The 20219-nt window shown below is 52.7% G+C and overlaps 2 protein-coding genes across 6 annotated transcripts in view; one reads left to right on the top strand and one right to left on the bottom strand.

Moving 5' to 3' along the window:
- Positions 1 to 9397, top strand: part of SYN1 (synapsin I) — a 49961-nt gene extending 40564 nt beyond the window's left edge. For 4 of the 5 annotated variants that reach the window (XM_032756812.2, XM_058441380.1, XM_058441379.1 and 1 more), the window contains 8 exons: positions 3779 to 3841; positions 4648 to 4790; positions 4882 to 4956; positions 5055 to 5157; positions 6016 to 6162; positions 6521 to 6608; positions 6706 to 7294; positions 8297 to 9397. In XM_032756812.2, coding sequence (XP_032612703.1) covers positions 3779 to 3841; positions 4648 to 4790; positions 4882 to 4956; positions 5055 to 5157; positions 6016 to 6162; positions 6521 to 6608; positions 6706 to 7294; positions 8297 to 8432 — 1344 coding nt within the window. In that variant the 3' untranslated portion in view covers positions 8433 to 9397. The remainder of the gene's footprint in view (positions 1 to 3778; positions 3842 to 4647; positions 4791 to 4881; positions 4957 to 5054; positions 5158 to 6015; positions 6163 to 6520; positions 6609 to 6705; positions 7295 to 8296) is intronic. The other variant, XM_032756813.2, reaches the window with a different exon arrangement.
- On the bottom strand, positions 9379 to 20001 carry ARAF (A-Raf proto-oncogene, serine/threonine kinase). The gene is made up of 16 exons (XM_032756815.2): positions 19932 to 20001; positions 18134 to 18288; positions 17867 to 17970; positions 16301 to 16403; positions 16061 to 16215; positions 15850 to 15948; positions 14425 to 14566; positions 14294 to 14321; positions 14074 to 14219; positions 13773 to 13975; positions 12311 to 12487; positions 12172 to 12218; positions 11545 to 11663; positions 11177 to 11308; positions 10191 to 10325; positions 9379 to 9972 (listed from the first exon to the last, which is right to left on the bottom strand). The coding sequence occupies exons 2-16, from the start codon at positions 18227 to 18229 to the stop codon at positions 9838 to 9840; spliced, it is 1821 nt and encodes a 606-aa protein (XP_032612706.1). The 5' UTR covers positions 18230 to 18288; positions 19932 to 20001; the 3' UTR covers positions 9379 to 9837.
- Between the last annotated feature and the right edge of the window lie 218 nt (positions 20002 to 20219).

Raw genomic sequence — 20219 nt, 5'->3', positions numbered from 1 at the left:
TGGCAGCCACTTATTGAGCACTTTCTGTGTACTATGTGCTAAAGTGTTTGTATAAATTATCTCATTCACTCACCATACTCCCTTGCTAATTAAGTTTGATTAATTCAGGGATGTTAGCCCAATAACAAGAACACAACAAAAACTACCAGCAGCCCTTACAGAGTGCTTACTGCGTATCCAGCACTATTCTGGGTGGGAGGAATGTGAGGGATGAGAAATTGCCTGATGGGTACAATGTACACTGTTTGGTTGATGGGGACACTAAAAGCCCAGACTTCACCACTGTGTAATATATCCATGTCACAAAACTGCAGCTGTACCCTCTAAATCTAATTTTTTTTTTTTTGACAGAGTCTTGCTCTGTTACCCAGGCTGGAGTGCAGTGGCGTGATCTCAGCTCACTGCAACCTCCGCCTCCAGGGTTCAAGAGATTCTCCTGTCTCAGCCTCCTGAATAGCTGGGATTACAGCCACACCACCACCACCCCCAGCTAATTTTTGTAGTTTTAGTAGAGACGGGGGTTTCACCATATTGGTCAGGCTGATCTCGAACTCCTGACCTCAGGTGATCCACCTGCCTCAGCCTCCCAAAGTGTTGGGATTACAGGCGTGAGCCACCACACCCAGCCTTCTAAATCTTTTTTTTTAGACAGAGTTTCGATCTTGTTTCCCAGGCTGGAGTGCAATGGGAAGATCTCGGCTCACTGCAACCTCCACCTCCTAGGTTCAAGCAATTCTCCTGCCTCAGCCTCCTTGGTAGCTGGGATTACAGGCACACGCCACCACGCCTGGCTAATTTTTGTATTTTTAAGGGAGACGGGATTTCACCATGTTGGCCAGACTGGTCTCAAACTCCTGACCTCGGGTGATCCACCCACCTCAGCCTCCCAAAGTGCTTGGATTACATGCGTGAGCTGCGGCACCCAGCCTAAATCTATTTTTTAAGAAAGCACTTGGCCAGGCATGGTGGCTCACACCTGTAATCCCAGCACTTTGGGCGGCTGAGGCAGGCAGATCGCTTGAGCTCAGGAGTTCAAGACCAGTCTGGGCAACATGGTGAAACCCTGTCTCTATTTAAAAAAAAAAAAAAAAGCACTGTTCTAAAGTCTTTTTATAGATATTATCTCATTTAGTCAATCCCGATTGCCTCTTTGTTCATTAATGTTAGTTAAGGAAGAGATGTTAAGCCAATAATAACAACAGTACCTAACACTTCTTGAGGATCGAGGCTTACTGTATGCTTGATACCATGTAGAGCATTTTTCCCAAAATAACTAACTTATTTCTCACAATATCCCAGTGAGTTAGATATAGCTCATGTTCTCATTATACAGATGAGGAAACTTAGACACAAAAGGGCTGAGTGACCTACCCAGGAATGAGAATGAAGAAATGGCTCTGTTGCCGGAGGGCGGCGGGGGGGGGATGGGGGGGACAAAAACAGGGAGGAAGGGAAGTAAACCAAAAAAATCTGTAGGAGCTGATTGTGAAAGTGGGACAGTGAGAGTGAATGAGACGGGGCTGAGTAACCTGGTGCCTCCGAGGGAGAAGTGAGGGTAGGGGAAGTCCTGCCTTGGCCCCTCGCTGACTCTGGTTCTGACGCCAACTCTTTGAAACCTGAGTCAGCACAGAGTTTTGCCGACTGTTTACATGAGGAGTCGTGTGGATCTGGTTATTGTGCAGTTTTGAAATGGAGAGTGGGAGGGGTGTTCATGGAGGGATTTGTGACCATCTGGGGAGCTGGATGGGTGTGGGGGCCCATGGGGGTCCAGGAGGCATGTGCAAAGCAGATACCTGACAATGCCCACAGCATACCAGGTGCTTGGGCTTCATTGTGCTCTTTGTGCAGATGGGGAAACTGAGGCTCAGAAAGGGGTTGTGTCCTTCATGGCCTTAGGAAGAAGAAAGGCCAAAATTCAGACCTAGGGCTTTCCAGGAGCTCCCAGAGTCAGAGTTCAAAGCACTCTGCATGCACACATGTACGGGCACGCAAACATATACAGAGCGTTGTGTTTAGGCTCAAGTCCAGAGGAAACAAGGACAGTTAACAAAAAGAGGCACCTAGAAACCTCAGGGTTGTTGGGGGAGGTATGGGTGTGTACACACAGCTCTCTGGTGTGTTGTGTGTCCATTCCTAAGAGTTGAGCATGTGCCTGTGTGTTTTGTGTGTTACTTCTGGGAGTTGTCTACCAGCCTCGGCAAAGCAGATCTGGGTTGCATATGTAACTGTGGGTGCATTATGCACTTCTGTGTGCTGTGCGCACGCCTGAGTGGTACTGTATGCATCTGCCTAGGCATCGTTTCCCTGGCCTGCTGCCCAGAGATGCCCCAAACCCCCGTCCCAACATCGTGCCTCTCAGCCCACCTCATAATGACGCCAGTCATTTGGGAAATGAGGAAGGGGGGGGTGCAGAGGGAGTCCGTAAGGTCAATCGGTCACCCTGAGTCTGCGGGCTTCCTGTGCTTGTCGGGAACTGGGAACCACCACCGCCCCAGCAGCCCCTCCGGGAATGCCATCTCTCTACCTTGTCAGTGAGAGGGAGGGCCACCAGAGGGGCGCTGTGCAGCTGTGCTGTGGGGGTGGGGGTGGGGGGAGTGGGGAGCCTAGGGCAGTCCAACCTGGTTTCCTCTACCCCATCCGGGAGCGGGGGAGACTTGAGGTATCCCTCTCGCCTGAATGTGTGACTGTATGTGTGTTGGGGTGGGAGTGCCCAGGAATGTTTTCTGCAAACTGAGTTGTGGGTGTCTCTGGTTGTGTGTAGCCTCTCTGTATTGTATATGTGGCAAGGCAGGTTGTGTGTGTGTGTAGATATACTTTTTGTGTGCCCGGGAATGTGGCGTGGGTCTCTTACGGGTCCCAGTGGTGATGTGAATATCTAGAAGTGCATACACCTCTGTGTGTTGTGTAGGGCCTTATTTGCTGTGCAATTGTCTAGGGGTGTTTTATGTGTGCCTGTGTGTTGAGTATGTGCCCAGTTCTGTGGAGTGTGCCTGTAGAGTTGTGTGTCTCTTGATTGCACGGGTAATCTTTTGTGTTGTGTGTGTTCCCCTGACGGTGATGTGGGTTTGGGTGAGGGGAGGGAACCTGGGTGTGTGCCCAAGTATTGATCGTGTGCCTAAGGGTGTCCAGTGTGTGCTGCCCAGGAGTGCTGGCTGCTGACCTACGCTATGGGCACCTGGCTGGCTGAATGACTGTGTGGGTGTCTGTGCTGCCCCAGAGCTCACGTGCCCTGAGCCTGTGTTGGCCGTCAGTCTCAATGTGCACTGGCATCTCTGGGTTTGGCGATGTACATCTGAGTTCCAAGGGCTCATGCCTCTCAATAGTTTATGTGTGCAGGTGAGGCTTACATACAAGGTTTGGCTGAGGGGTTCAGTCACTACATGCTCACCACCACTCCCCACCCCCCACCCCCCCACACACACACTGGCACACACTTGCTCACTATCATCCATCCACTGTAAAAACAAACTTTCTTTTTACCGGAACAGTCCCCCACGCTCATACCATGCCTCTGCCCGGGAAAGCAGGGGCGGGACGTCTGGAACTTGGTGGTGGGGTGGAGGGAGGGACAGACAGACAGGGCTCTGGGTTCAATTCTGGGCCCGGAGGTGGAGACACTGTGTGACCCCCAGCTGCTGCCTGCCTGTCTCTGACCCGTGTGTCCTGCGAAGTGGCTCATAATGCAGTTCCCACTGGCTGGGATCCCCTCAGTACCACCCCACCCCTGGAAGTCACCCTTTCTGCCCTGACCATGTCTCCTCTGCCTTTTCCCCACCAGCTCAGCAGTACAACATACCCTGTGGTTGTGAAGATGGGGCACGCACACTCTGGGATGGGCAAGGTGAGTCTCTGGCTGGGCTGTGCATAGGTAGATGTGTATTTGTGCAATGCACACCAGTCATTCTGTGTGATCGCATGTCCTGGAGTGTCATTAGCTATTTATCAAGTTGGTGCAAAAGTAATTGCGGGTTTTGCCAGTTCTTATGGTAAAAACCACAATTACTTTTGCACCAACCTAACAGATTTTTGTTTTCTCACATTCAACTGACCTCATCGACCCTTTTCCTCCTGCATTCAGCCAGTTTTGTGTGTCCTGTTATTTTGCTTCTGTCTCCAGCATTGTGTCTGTGTGTACATGCATGCCTGTGCCGAACACACATGATGTGGTGTGATCTTTTATGTTCCAAAGTCTTGGGGTCCTGTGTGCTTTACATCCATCTGATTTTGTCTCTGTGTATGTAGAAAGTAGACTTGTAATTTGTTTGTGTCCAAGTTTCTGTATCTTAGCACGTTGTGTGTACAATTGATTTTGTGTCTGGATGCCTATATTACTATATTGTATATACACAGTTTTTTCACAGCTTTAGTGAGAGATAATTCACACACCCTACAACTCACCCATTTAAAGTAGACAATTCAGTACATTTTGGTATGCTCAGTGTTCTACACACCCAACTTTGTGCCTGTGTGTTCACGTACAAAATAGGAGACCCACGATCGTGCCTGCTTGAGCGCCTTGGCATGTCCACCTAATTTTTGTGTACTTGCCTCACCTGTGTGTCATATGTACATGCTCCCCCAGGCACCCCCACTCCCCACAGCTGCCCTATCCTGACCAGGCCCTGGTCCTTGCCCTCACGTCCACAGGTCAAAGTTGACAACCAGCATGACTTCCAGGACATCGCAAGTGTCGTGGCACTGACCAAGACGTATGCCACTGCCGAGCCCTTCATCGATGCCAAATATGACGTGCGTGTCCAGAAGATTGGGCAGAACTACAAGGCCTACATGTGAGTGGAGAGACCAAGGCCCTGGGAGGGGTGCCCTGCCTTGCCTCATGCAGCCGAGGCACCCCTGAGCTTCTGTCCCCTTGTGCCCCAGGAGGACGTCAGTGTCAGGGAACTGGAAGACCAACACTGGCTCTGCGATGCTGGAGCAGATCGCCATGTCTGACAGGTGGGCAGCCCGAACTCAGGGTGTGAGGGGAAGGGGGGATGGGAGCACGGCAGCTCAGGTGAGAGACTGACAGGCTTCTCCGCCCTTTGTCTTGGCAGATACAAGCTGTGGGTGGACACGTGCTCGGAGATTTTTGGGGGACTGGACATCTGCGCAGTGGAAGCGCTACATGGCAAGGACGGAAGGGATCACATCATTGAGGTATGAGCACCCAGGGGTAGGTGGGGCAGAGGGAGGAACAGATGCCAGGCAGCAGCAGTGCAAACTGAAGCACTCCATGGCACAGAGGTCCTCAGGCAACAGCAATGTGCTTAGTACACTGTAAGGTGCCTGGCGAACTTTTGAAGGGGCCATCCCTTGCAATGGCAGAACACTAGACTGAACTTGCAGGTCCCTGGAGACTAGCAAAACCCTTATTAAATTGTTTAGTGCTCTGCGAATTGAGACATCTTGGTGAATGGCGAGGCACTTAGTAACCTTTAAAGTATTCTGCGAACTGGACCAACAGCAAAGCATTTTGGAAAGGACAAAGCGCCTAGAAAACCATGAAGCAGGGATCGGCAAACATTTTCTGTAAAGGAGCAGACGGTACATATTTTACGGTTTGTAGGCCACGTAGCCTCTGCTGTAACTACTGAACTCTGCAAAAGCAGCCACAGACGATATGTTAAACAAAATAAGTGTGGCTGTGTTCCAATAAAACTTTGTTTATGGACATTGAAATTTAAATTTCATGCCATTGTCACGTGTTATAAAATCTTTCGATTTTTTTCAACTGTTACAAAATTTAAAGACCCATCCTTAGCTCATGGGTCATACAGAACCAGGTGGTGGGCCAGGTTGGGCCCACGGGCCCTAATTTGCTGAGCCCTGCTCTGAAGCACCTTCTAAGCTGTAAGGTACCTCGGAACAGACAAGCCTTCCTCACCGTGCACAATCAGTGCCTCAGACACTAGGGCTCAGCGGCGGCCATGCCCTTGGCCAACTGAAAGCACGGTGTTACTGCTGCCTCAGGTGGAAGGCCTGCCTCTCCCCTCACGGATCCTTTCCTTCCCCCAGGTGGTGGGCTCCTCCATGCCGCTCATTGGTGACCACCAGGATGAAGACAAACAGCTCATCGTAGAGCTCGTGGTCAACAAGATGGCTCAGGTCCTGCCCCGGCAGCGACAGCGGGATGCCTCCCCTGGCAGGGGCTCCCATGGCCAGGTCAGGCCCCTGGCGCTGAGCTAGTGGCTTGAGCTAGTGTGGGGAGGCCAGCCCTGGGTCATGCTGTGCCATGAAGCTGACAATCTGTAGGCTCACAGCGTCACCTTTGCACACATGTGGCTACGATTGCCAATTGTTTAAAACATTGATAAGCAGCTGCTGCCCTGACTTCCCTGAGCACCTCCCTGCCCCGCCCCTGGGAACAGGTCCTCCACCCCACAACCCAGCGTACCCTCAGCTCGGCCACGGCCACAAGTGGGGCAACACCCAGCGCACAGGGAACCTGTGTCATCATTGGCTGATGCTCCACTGGCTGGTAACTATTTTTAATCTCTCCTGCTCCATTCCTCTGCCGCAGACTCCGTCCCCAGGGGCCCTGCCCTTGGGCCGCCAGACCTCCCAGCAGCCCGCAGGGCCCCCGGCTCAGCAGCGACCCCCACCACAGGGTAAGCGAGAGGCTGGCGGTCTCAGTCCCCTCCCTCAGCCCGCCATCTCTTACCCGCTCACTCTCACGTGTGCTCTCTCTCTCCCTCTGTCCCCCAGGCGGCCCTCCACAGCCGGGTCCAGGCCCCCAGCGCCAGGGACCCCCATTGCAGCAGCGCCCGCCCCCGCAGGGCCAGCAGCACCTTTCAGGCCTTGGACCCCCAGCTGGCAGCCCCCTGCCCCAGCGCCTTCCAAGTCCCACCTCAGCGCCCCAGCAGCCCGCGTCCCAGGCCGCGCCGCTGACCCAGGGTCAAGGCCGCCAATCCCGGCCAGTGGCGGGAGGCCCCGGGGCGCCTCCAGCAGCCCGCCCGCCCGCCTCTCCGTCTCCCCAGCGCCAGGCAGGCCCCCCACAGGCTACCCGTCAGACATCCGTCTCTGGCCCGGCTCCGCCAAAGGCCTCTGGGGCCCCACCGGGCGGGCAGCAGCGCCAGGGCCCGCCCCAGAAACCCCCAGGACCAGCCGGCCCCACACGCCAGGCCAGCCAGGCGGGTCCCGTGCCCCGCACTGGGCCACCCACCACGCAGCAGCCTCGGCCCAGCGGCCCGGGCCCCGCTGGACGTCCCAAGCCACAGCTGGCCCAGAAACCCAGCCAGGACGTGCCGCCACCCGCCACAGCCGCTGCAGGGGGACCTCCGCACCCCCAGCTCAAGTAAGGGGACCCCTACAGCAGCCCTCGCCTTGCTGCTCACAAAGCGGGCCGCTGCCCCAGTAGAGCAGCCCTAGCTCCCTTGCTCCTCAGATCCAGGTCCTGTGCAGGGTTCCCACGAACTCTCTCCAGCCTGAGCCAAGCCCTTCCCCCAAGCTTTCGCTCCTCCCGGCCCACCAGAGGCTCCGCACCCCCACCCCAGGAATTTGGTGCCAGAATCCCAGAGAAACTGCACTCAGTTCGAATTCCTCCTCATAGGCCCTGGGAAAGTTTCCTCCTCCAGAGCCTCCCAGGCACCTGGCTGACCCACTCTCTGCAACTTCCTGCCCAGCCCAGAGACTTCCCTGCCAAACTGGCCCTCCCCCTCCCAACCCATCCCTAAAACTCCTGGCCCGAGTCCTAGTCCTCCTATCATCTGGCTCTTCCCACTCCATCCTCATACTTTTCCTCCTCCTTCACATCCTTCTGGCCCATCTCAGTCTCCCCGCGAATCATCACCCATCTGCCTTTTCTGGTCCATTCCAACTCCCATCCCAGCTCAGACGTCCTCCCTGCCCCACCCAGCTGCTCTGCCTTAGGCTGACTTGCCCAACAGCCTGTCCTTGGTCCAAGCCCTTCCTATGCCCTCCTAGACACTTCACCCTTAGACTGGAAATCTCCCTGCTCATCTTCCCCTTTGTATCAAACTAGCCAAGAATTCACAGAGAAGGTTCTGCCCAGGACTCTTGCCACGAATCCCACACTTCACCCTGGATCCAAGTCCTCCCAGCCTGTCCCAGATCTCGCCTCCCTGGCCCAGGACTCCACCCACTCCACCTGAGTCCTCCCAGCCTTGAGAACCTCTTAGGGTCCAGGCCCATGGTGGCAGGTGGGGAGGTCACAGGCACAGCCCCAGGATCAGAGGGGCAGGGCTGGGGCTGGGCCTGGGGTAACGTTGTGTTTCTCTCCCCTTCCTCCCCTTCCTCTTCCCCCTTCCTCCCACGCCTCCACCTTGTCTCTCTCTAGCAAATCCCAGTCTCTGACCAATGCCTTCAACCTTCCAGAGCCAGCCCCGCCCAGGCCCAGCCTTAGCCAGGACGAGGTGAAAGCTGAGACCATCCGCAGCCTGAGGAAGTCTTTCGCCAGCCTCTTCTCCGACTGATACCCCACTCTGAGAACCCCAAAATCCCTGGGCAACCCTTCTCTGGGCCCTGAATCCATTTCTCACTTTTGGAGTCTCCAAATCCCTGGAGAACCCATCTCCCGGTTCTCCAAGATTCCACCTCTCATTCCTCAAGATCCCCGAGTACCTTGAGAAACCTGACTCCTCCTGGCCCTAAATCCAGTTCTCACGTGTGGAATCCCCAAGTCCTTTTAGAACCCCACTCCTGGTCACTTCAGGATCTACTTCTGTTTTAGGACCTCCAGATTCCTGAAGACCTCCGCCCCTGGTTTCCCCAGAGGGCGTTTTCCTTCCTGGAAGTGCCCAAATACCAGGCAACCCATTGCAGAATCCCTTCCTGGAGCCCTGAAGTTCCTGGAAAACCATATTTTTGGTCCCAAATCTCTCCAGCACACCTATTTCCCATCACAATTTTCCAAATCCTCAACCCCTACTGTTGAGCCCCTTCCCATGGATCTTCCATCCCTCTGAAGATCCACATCTTCAAATGCCACCCAACACCTAGCCCCACAAGGATTTCCCTTCACCAGCTCCCCTCAACCTCATTCAATACCTTGGGAGCTCCTCCCACTTCCAGGACCCCTCGGTTCCCCCCCCAGGGACTCCCTCCCCAGTTTCCTGCCTCTGACAGCTGTCTTTAAATATGCAAACTCCACCCATCTTCCCAGAATCCTTTGCACACGGAAGGCCAGTGGTCTCCGCTTCCCCACCTTTGCCGTGATGTCTGTGTCTGTGACTGACGTGGCCTCCTTTTGTGCCGTGCTTGGCATATGTGGTCCTCGTTCATCGTGCCGCCTGTGGTGATGCGTGCAGTGACGCTGTTTATGTGGTCCGCACCTCCCCCTGACCTCCACTCCTTGCCTGGACTCACCCCACCCCTCAGCGGCTCTGAACCCCAAGAGAAGAGTCGGGAAACAAAATAAACAAGCAAAGGCCCAGCAGAATTCTGTGCTTCTTGGTGAAGAAAGAGAGGAGTCCTTGAATGGTGGAGGAGACACAAAAGGGACCCCCCAAAATTCACATGGGGTGCTGGGAACCCCAAAATCCAGTGGAAGGCACATCAGGCACAAATTCCAGAGAGGTTCTGAGTGGAATCCCTGCCACAAATCCCAGCCATTGGAGATGGAGGAGCTCCCAAAATTTAGAAGTATCCCCAAAGCCAAGAGGAAACCAAATGATGGAGGAGACAGGGGGCTCAGTCTTTGGGGGGGGTCCCCCAATTCCAGAAGAACTGGAAAAGCACATGGGGACCCCCTCATCTCCCAGGGTGGGGAATGGGGGATCCTGAGGCAGCATCAGGGCAGAGACGAACATTGATTGGCTGGTGGGCAAGGCTCCTTGGCATGGAGGGCTGAGATTGGCTCCCCGGTGGCTTGGGCGGGGCCTAAGGCACAAGGCGGGCTGCGCTGAGTAGGCAGGCAGGTAACTCATCGGCCTGGGTGCGGTGCAAGGAGGGTTCCGAGGCACTCCGCTCAATCTTGGGGAGTGACCGTTGCAGCAGCTCAATTGTGGCCAGGATCTGAGGGCAGGTGGGGGTGAGGAGGGGTGTCCAGAGCCCTATGGGCATCCCAACAGCCCCAGACCCCAGCCTCATGGCGAAACACACAAACATACACACACACACACACACACACAAAATATACCTCTGAGCTTTCATATTCACATCTGCCTCCCTCTCAGTCTTCCTCTATCCCAGAGTCACCCATCCAAGGTGTCCAGCCCCTCTACCCAGCCCACCTGGGGGAAGAGGGGCCGCTCCTCTCGCTGGAACTTGAGGCAGTCAGACAGCAGGCGCCGCATGGCCTTGGGGCAGTTGCTGGAGATTTTGCTGAGGTCCGGGGACAGATAGCCACGGCCCACCATAAAGATAATCTGGGGGCAGAGGGGGGCAGGAAAGGGGTGATCTGGGGTCAGGGGCTGGGAGGCCCAAGGAATTTTGTATTGAGGGACTTGGAAGGTTCATTTTTAGCGAGCTGGGGTACTGTCAGTATCAAGGCCCAGAGCATTCTCTGTCCTTGAGAACTTGGGAGGATTCTGTTTTCAGAACAGAGGGATTTAAATTTGGGGTTGTCAAGGATTGTAGGTATCTGGGGCTCAGAGGATTATAGGCCCACGGGTTTCTAGGAGGCTTAGGGACCTGGAAAGTACTGAGTCTCAGGAAAACATGGAGTTCTGGGTCTGGGGGAGCTTGTACTTCTGTGGGGGTCTGGGGCCTAGAGGGTTCTAGGTATCATGGCCCTGGGGCCTGCTAGATACCCAAGGCCTAGGTGACTGTGGGTGTCCATGACTATTCCAGAAGCACAAAGGGGTTCTGTTTCTGGGGAGAAATGGGATGCTGAGAGAAATGAGACCTGGGCTTTGAGGATCTGGGGGATTTTGAGTACCCAGAGCAGAGGACTATAGGCATCTAGGGATACAGAGGGCTTTGGGGTATTTGGGGGCCTCGGGGGATTCTAGGTATAGAGATTTGGGGCATTTTGGACTTCAAAGATTTTTGTCCCAGAGGGCTGTGGATGTGAGAAGAGGGAAGTTGGGGTAGGGAAGACCCAGAGAATTCATTGTAGGTGTCTGGAGCCCAAGGAATTCTGGGAGTCCTTATCCTAGAAAATTTAAGGTTTCTGGGGAAAATGTGACATTTATCAGTGCAAAGGAGGGGATGTGGGGTATGGATGCCTGAGGGGATCCCTCAGCCCAGGGAACTGTGGGTAAGGTGTGGGGCTCACCTGGTCACGGCAGCCAATGTGGCTGTAAGGCAGTGAGCCAGTCATAAGCTCGTAGAGCACAACCCCGTAGGCATAGACGTCTGACTGGAAGCTGTAGGGGTTTGGGTCCTGCATACGGATCACCTCAGCTGCCTACAACAGGCCAGACCAGGCAGGGGGACCACGGAGGTCAGCAAATGGCTGGTCCACTGTCCCAGATCCCACTGGCCACACAGGGTACAACTCAGAGCCACCCACACGAGGTGGGACATGAGGAGTCCAGACACCCACATCTGGCACAGGCATCCCCATCCCCACTTGGCCCCACGCACCCCAATCCTGGAGCCCATGTCCCCATGTGCCCCCCCATCCAGCCTGGCCCAACTCACCATCCACAGCACAGAGCCTGAGGGCTGCTCCAAGGGCTGGGCCCCGCTCCATCGAGTCTTCACTGTGGCCAAGCCAAAGTCACCAATCTTCACCGTGAGCCCCTCATGTAGGAAGATGTCCGCCAGGGTCAAGGACCACTACAGGGACTCCTAATAGCCATGCCTCTCACCCTGCCTGGGAGGTTCCCATTGGTGCCCCTATACCACTCATCCCTCTGATCCTTCCTGACCAGGAGCCCCTTAATATCACGCAAACTATCCACAACCTTGACGTGGGCAGGGAACGCCTGCTAATGTCCCCCACACTCAGCCCCATTGTGACTCCTAAACAGGAAGCCCCTCGGAGGGCACCCGAACCCACTATGCTTCTGATGTTGACCATAATGCCCTCCACAACCGTCACACATCAGACTCTAACCAGAGTCCCCAAGAACAGTACCTGAACCAGCCACACCTGACTTCTAAGAGACTGCCATTAAAGCCCCCTGGCTGGCCACAGCTCTGCCACCTGGCAAGGAGCTCTGGGACACATGCCCCTCCCTTGTAATTCCCAGAACCCCTACAAGAGGCATCCTTCTAAGCCCTTGACGCACCCACCTCAACCCCAGCCCAGGGACAGATAGATACTGTTAGACTTGAGATCTCGATGGATGATGTTCTTGGCATGGAGGTAGCTGTGGGGGTGGAGGCAGGTAGCGGATTGGCTGGGGGTTACCTCATTTCCCCCACCCTTTCCCCCCATCCTTCCCCAGGCTGGGAGGCTCACTCCATGCCCTGGGCAGTCTGCCGGGCCACGTCGATGAGCTGGACCATGTCGAAGCGTGTGTCGGCCACATGCAGGTGATGGTAGAGGCTCGAGCCCTCACACCACTGTGTGATGATGGCAAATCCTGGCCGGGTCATGAAGCCCATAAACAGCAAGATGTTGACATGTCGCGTCTTCCTGCAGGCAGGGAGGGCAGTGTCAGAGGTGGGGAGGAAAAATAGTGACTGTCACTTACCGAGCATCAGGAGTGGCACTGTTCTTTACCTTCTTCGGTCATTCATTTTCACCCTGTCTTTTGGGGCACTCAGGACCACAGCATTGCCAGATTCCATGAATTTGTGAGATGTGTTTACTGGGCTATGATTCTCTGCTGTGGGCTTATATGCGGAGCTTCCCCATCCAAGTCTCCCAACAAAAGCAGGAGGGAGGAATTGCTGCCCCTCCCCATCCCCGCCTACAGCAGCATTTCTAATCATTAACATCCCCCACCCCTCTGACTCTGACCATTACCTGGGTCTATGACCATCTCACAGATGAGAAGGTAGAATGCCACCCTTCCTCACTGATGTATCAATATAATATGGATAGTTGCAGGATTAAAATATCGGTGATATGTGATGATTAGAGCCTGCTCAGCAGCATGAGGAGCGTACAGGTAAAGAGCTTGGAGTCTGGACTCATGTTCAAATCTAGGCCTCACCAGGTACTCAAGGTACAACCTTGGGAAGGACATTTAACCTCTCTGGGCCTCAGGTTCCTCAACTGTAAAACTGATCATTGTATTAGCTACCTTATTCTCTGTAACATAATTGTGCCCATTTGACAGACAGGAAAAGCCCATGCCGGCATTCCCAGGGTTGGTAGAAGCTATCCAGTTCTACCTGCAGTATATAGGTATACAGTACTATGCTACATAGTAACTATAGCAGCAAAAAGGAGACACCTGGCTTTCTTAGTGTGACTAGATGAATACTGTATTGATTACATATTATAGCAATGATAATAATTAAGCAATGATTAGATTATGGTGATGATGATAATATTGTTTAAATCAAGGTATTAGAATTACTGAATAACAAGAACCAACACTATAAACAGAATATTACCATTGTAGCCCAAGCAGAGGGGAAGGAAAGATGCAAGCCTTCCTGGCAATGCAGTAACAAGAATGGTGGCCCACACACAGACCCAGTTTGCAGCAGGCAAATGAGAAGACCCACATTTTGGAGGCAGAAACATTCATTAATAACCCAAACACAAACAACTGCATGATCACAGGTCCTCTAAACATACTCATTTCCCAGAGGGGAAAGGGACGCCCTTCAGAGAGAAACAACTTCTGATGATAGTTTAACAACACAAACACAGGTGATGTCCAGGAAGCACTCCAAGCACGGCCTTTTCCCAGAGAGATGCCGAGGCCAGGCCTGCCACCCCCATCCACACACACATGCCACCTCACCTGAGCACCTGCATCTCATTCTTGAAAGCCTGGGCCTGCTCAGCTGTGGGCTGGGACACCTTGAGCACCTTCACAGCCACATCGCCATGCCACCGCCCTCGAAACACGGTGCCAAACGAGCCCGTCCCAATCCTCTTCAGCAGCTGCACCTCACTGGGTGGTACCTCCCAGTAATAGCCTGAGTCCCGGTACCCCAGGTTCTTCTGTGGGCCAGATGGGTGTCATCTAAGAGTCCTGCCCATATCCCTCATCCCACGTCACTCAACCTTGGTGGCCCCAAAAGGATCCCCCTTGAGCATACCACTTTCTTCTTGTCATCAGCCAAGGACTTCCGCTCGCGCTGCTCTGCTGGTGACTTGGAATGTGGGGACTTCCTCCCTGAGGACACGCTGGCTGGGCTGGGGCTCCCCCGGGGGGTTCCATCACTACCTCCTCTACTACCAGCAGCTGCAGTTGCAGAGAGGATGTGAGTGGAGGTAAGTGGAGCGGCGGGGGTCAGGGTGCAGGCACGGGTGACTCACCATCAGTGCTGAAACTCTGGCCAGTGAGCTAGAAGAAGAGGGACAGGAGTCAAAGAGAGGGCATGGAGGCCAACAGGGATGGCTCTCCCCTCTGCCCTGTGGTCCCCGGCATTGTCCCCCACAGCACCAACCTGGATGAGGTTGGAGTCCATGGGGGCCGTGGTGCTGACCATATGGACGTTGGGAGTGGACGTGGAACGGATGCGCTGTAGGGGAGCATTGGCTGGGGCAGGGAAGGGGAAGTGCTCCGGGTCACAGTGCTGGGTGCGGGGGCTGCCAGGGGAAAGGCTATGAAATCACTGCCAGGAATCAAAGAACCAAGAAAGCCCCTCACCCCACCCCCAGCCATAAACATGCATTTAGCTCACACAGAGCGAATGTCCACTGGCAGTACTATTATTCATTGCTTCAAGAAACATTTATTGAGTGCCTGCTGTGTGCCAGATACCATTCTAGGTGGTGGAGATAAAACTGTAAAACAAAATAACAGTTCTTGCCCTGGTGGGGCTGAAATAAAAAATAAATATATAATATGCCTGATGGTGATAGGTGCAATAAAGAAAAATAGTAAAGCAAAATAAGGAGACACAAAGTGTTCCTAGAAAGTGTTAGGAAAGGCTTTTCTGAGGAGGAGGTGACAACGGAGTAAACGCCTAAAGGCAGGATAGCAGGCCACACAGATAGTGGGGAAAGGGGAATGTATCATATTTTATAATCATATATTATAATTACATGTACTCTTCAAATGTTATATAATATGTATCATCTATATAAAAATGGCAATGTTTTAAAATATACATATTACCATATTCTGTTACACACACATGTTATACATATGATATATGCTAAACATATTGTAAAGTTACAAAAATATGTTAATGTTCCCTTCACTATCCTGAAATGAAACTCAAAGGTAATTAATGCACATACACTCATAATTTAAAATAATACCCTAACTTTATTTTATGTATTATATAAACATGTATGATGTTCTACATTATATAAAATTATGTAATACATGATACAATAACATAAATATACCATAAAATATGCACATTATAAAATATATATTAGAGCAATAATATATTTTAATATAGCTATAGTTTTGTATAATATTTAACATAAAAAGCAATAAAAGGGAAGTAATTTATGATAAAATAATACGTATTTCAAAATGGAAAGGCTTGAGTATGATTATACTAGAAGAATTAGCAAAGTAGTTAGATGCTTATAATATAGTTATAATTAATAATAAAAAAATTATTTACACTGTACCAGATCCTGTTCTAGGCACTGAACATGTCTTAACTCATTTAAGCCTCATCAGAACCTTATATGGTAGAAAGTATCATTATCCCCTCTTTACAGATGAGAAAACTGAGGCCCAGAGAAATGAGGTGATTTGCCCAAGGTCCCAGTTTCATGCCCTTACTCACACTTGTAGGTGCTCAATAAATGTTTGTCAAGTAAACAAATGAATAAAGTATGGCTCGTGGTCTACAAGAGCCCCGAGATCTTTTTCTCCCCCAGCAGCCCTTTGGCTAAGGCATCCCTACCTGGGACCCTGGGGGGTTAGCAACTCATTCAGGGGGCGGTTCGAGGGAGCCTCATGTTGTCTGGAGCCTCCGGACAAATCCTGGACACTGCGGTAGAACCTTGAGGGCATGAAGGGTATAAAGCAAGGGGACACGGGTCAGCTGTCTACAAGGGCTTTGTGGCTGGGCCTCTGTGCTCCCCATCCCCCCACCCACCCCAGGCTGGGCTCACTGTTGGCGGCTGGTGCTCATGTCAACACAGACTGTGGGGACCTTGGAGGAACAATGCTGGTGGAACTTGTAGCCACAGGTTTGGCAACGGAAGCCATGGAACAGAAACTTAAGGCAGAAGTCACAGAACGCCAGGCTGAAGAAGGTCTTCCGTACCTGATGCCGCAGAGCAGGGAAGTTTGAGACCTGGTCAAGGACACCCCCCACCATAGTCCGCCCCCACCATCCACCCTGCACTCACAAAATTGTGCATGGTCAGCGGGACATCTTCAAGGACCTCGACAATAAGCTCCTCGCCATCCAGGGGAGCAATGGCTGTGTCCCAGGCAGTGACGGTCTTTCGTCTGCAGGGGGCATGGAAAGGAATGAGTGGGAGGTTGGGCAGGGGCCATGGGGAGGAAGGGAACCCCCACAAGTCCCTCCAAGCCTGCTACCCACAGGGTCATGTCTGGCGTGTTTAATTCTCATCACAGCAACTCTAGAAATTAGTCACTATCCTTGCCCCAACTTTACAGATGGGGAAACAGGCTCAGAGGGATAAAGTCACTGGCCATGGGCCACAAGGGTAATGAGAGGCAGGACGGTGTGAAGAGTCCATGCTCTGAAACAGAAGGGGAGAAGCAAATGAAACTAAACAACTACATCTTAGAAGTGCTAAGCCAGCCCCTGAAAAGGGGGCTGAGGAGGCACTGAAACAACAAAGTGCAGTGTGTGAACTGCATCAAAAATTAAGGAACCCCACGAGAGAGGAATAAATAAAGTCAGCAAGACCCAACTCAGCAGACAGAGAATGGGGAAAATGAGGAAGAAGAGAGCTGATGAAGTCATGACATCATGAAAGGACAAAATAGATGAAATCTGGGTGGAAGTGACGGACCAGGGTGAAGACTTGGGGGCCAGGGGAGAATGAGTTGCTGACCTTACAGGCCAATAAACCAATGAAGTAACAAAACAAAAGATGGATGAACTCATAGATTACTTGAACTACAGTAGTCCTCCCTTATCTGTGGTTTCACTCTCCATGGTTTCAGTTACCTGTGGTCAACCCGGTGGGAAAGTATTAAATTGAAAATTGCAGAAATAAACAATTCATAAGTTTTAAATTGCGTGCATTCTGAGTAGCGTGATGAAATCCTGCACCATCCCACCCAGGATGTGAATCATCTCTTTATCTAGCAGATCCACACTGTCTACGCTACCGCCCCTCACTTAGTAGCCTGCTCAGTTATCAAACAACTGACTCAATATCATAGTGGCTGTCTTCAAGTGACCGCCATTTTACTTAATAATGGCCCCAGAGCACAAGAGTAGTCTTGGTGTCAATTCGGACATGCCAAAGAGAAGCTGTAAAGTGCTTCCTTTAAGCAAGAAGGTAAAAGTTCTTGACTTAAAAGAAAATCATATGCTGAGGTTGTTGAGATCTACTGTAAGAAAGAATCTTCCACCTTTGGAATTGTGAAGAAGGAAAAATAAATTCATGCTAGTTTTGATGTCATACCTCAAATTGCAAAAGTGATGGCCAGAGTGCATGATACGTGCTCAGTTAAGATGGAAAAGGCATTACATTTATGGGTAGAATACAAGAATAGAAACATGTTCCAACTGATAGCAATTGGATTTGGTACTATCTGTGGTTTCAAGCATCCACTGGGGGTCTTGGAACATGTACCCTGCAGATAAGGGGGGACTAAAGACTAAGGGAAGACTAATGGAAGACTCTGTGATAAAGTACAGAAGGAATCAAATGACTGAGGAGAGGATGGGAGGTGGGACACCCAGTGGGTGGGCGTGGGGCTGCCACACTCACCCCTTGATGAGTCGGTAGACCACACAGCAGTCCTGATTTAGACCCCGCACCTTCAGGGCCTTGTCTAGAGAGTCGTAGACACTCATGCCATCCCGGACAGTCACCTGTGTGTATGTGCAGATGTAGGGGTCCTCAATGCCCAACAGAAGCCACAGCTGATGTTCCCATCCTTCTGCAAAGGCCTCCCCCAACCGTTGTCACCCTTTTGATCCCAGAGTTACAAATGGGTCCATCCACAGCCCCTGCCATTTCGCTTCCATGACTCACCACCGTGCGTTGCTTGTTAGGCAGGTACACTTTGACGGTGCCCACTGCCCGGGATGGCTCGGCCCCATTGGCAGGGGGGCCCCGTGGTGGCTCCATGGAGCCTTAGATTTTGTCAAGATGGGCTGAGGTGGGGCTGGGCAGGTGCCATGGGGCTCCTACAAGAAGGCAGACAGAAGAATTCAGAGGTCCAATAACGACAGTCTAGAAGCAAAGTGGCAGGGGACAAAATAAAATTCAAAGTCCAGGCTCCTGTCGCCCCCTGCAGCCTAATTTTCACACGACAGCCCAAGAGATCCTGCTCACATCTGAAGTCCTTCCAGTTCCTCCTCTGCTCAGACCCTCCTATTGCTTGTCTCACTCTTGAGTGCCAAGGTCTCAGCTTCACTGTACAGGGTTGGGGGGGAGAGAACAGGTAAGAGGGACAGAGCATACTGTCCTGGAGGGTACAGGAGCACACAAGACTCTGTGCTGGGGACCAATGGGTAAGTCAGTACACACTGCACTGAGCTGTCAGGTACATAAGAAGCGCGAACAGAATGTCCTGTTTTTTTTTTTTTCTTGTTTTTTTTTTTTGACGGAGTTTCGCTCTTGTTGCCCAGGCTGGAGTGCAATGGCACGGTCTCAGCTCACTGCAACCTCCACCTTCCAGGTTGAAGCCAATCTCCCGCCTCAGCCTCCTGAGTAGCTGGAACTACAGGCGCGTGCCACCACGCCCGGCTAATTTTTTGTATTTTTAGTAGAGACGGGGTTTCACCATGTTGGCCAGGCTGGTCTCGAACTCCTGACCTCAGGTGATCCACTCGCCTCAGCCTCCCAAAGTGTCCTGGCTTTTTAACAGAGAACGGGGGAAATGCCAGATACTGTGGTGAGGGAGGAGCCGCAGGCAGGGTGATGGGAAAGAGAGGATTATCAGATACTGCCCGTAGTTTGGGGAAGATGGAGGTTGCACCAAATATGTCCTTAAAGGGCACTGTGGACATCCCTAAGCCCTGGAGTGTAATGTTGATGTTAGGACCACAGACACCGTGTTAGGTGGCTAATGGAAGTCCCAAGACTCTATGATGAGGAATTCATGGGGGGGGAGGTCACTACATACTATGCGGAAGGGAGATGTAACAGGCGTCACTAGGGACTGTAACGAGAAGAAGGGTGGAAATGGAAATGACCAGACATTGAGCCGAACTGGGAAGGTAATGGTGGACTACCAGACATTGTCATAGCAAAAGGAGAAGGAAGGTATGGTGTTGCAGGGAGAAAAATGGAGGTAAAGAGGGAGCTCCAAAATTCTCCTTGACAACCTGTGAGGGGTCACAGGCACATTACTGGTCTAAACTGAATGAGGGATCATGGAAGGTGGTTAGAGGCGAGAATCCTGACATTCTCCCGGGGGGGGTCAGACGCCGATCCAGAATAAGGAAACCGGGGAGTGAACCGCATTTCCACACACTCCCCGCAGTCGGTAAGGAAAGGTCACTGGACACCTTAGGGGGGGTTAAGACGGAATCCCGGCACCACTCGGTCGGGTCCCGCCTACCAAAGGGCTTCCGGCTCTGCGCAGGCGCACCACCACTAGCAGCGGGCGAAACCATCACCCGCAGCCTTGCCCGCCTATTCCTGTTACCCACCCCGCCCCCGCTGTCGACGATGGTCTCGCCCCGGGTCAAACCACTCCTCCGGTTCCGGGCAGGGGACGCCGGGGCCCAGGCGCAGCCATCCTGGAGCTGAGCTTTCGGTCCGGGCTCCCTGCCCGTGCCCGGCAGCCGCTCCAGAAACCGAGCCCTCCCGGGCCCGCCCTCACCTGTCACGCCGCTACAGCCGCCGCCGCCTCCATCTTGGGCCTGTCTTCTTGTTTCCTCACAGAGTCCGCCTCCGCCGCCTCTCGGGCTCTCGTTATTGGCTCTGCGGGACTCAGCCTTCCACCCTTATTGGATCAGGGTCACGTCTGTCAAGTCAAGACCAACGGAATGTGAGTCGCGTTCCGGATTAGGAGGGGCCGCTTGAAACGTCAAGATCTGGGGCAAGCGCAAGTCCTGACTCGCGCAGGCGCAGTTGAGGCAAGACCTGCGTGCCTGGGGCTTTAACCCCA

Source organism: Hylobates moloch, unplaced genomic scaffold (genome assembly GCF_009828535.3).
Source record: "Hylobates moloch isolate HMO894 unplaced genomic scaffold, HMol_V3 SCAFFOLD_7, whole genome shotgun sequence".
NCBI lineage: Eukaryota > Metazoa > Chordata > Mammalia > Primates > Hylobatidae > Hylobates > Hylobates moloch.
This window is presented reverse-complemented; position numbering and strand designations above follow the sequence as displayed.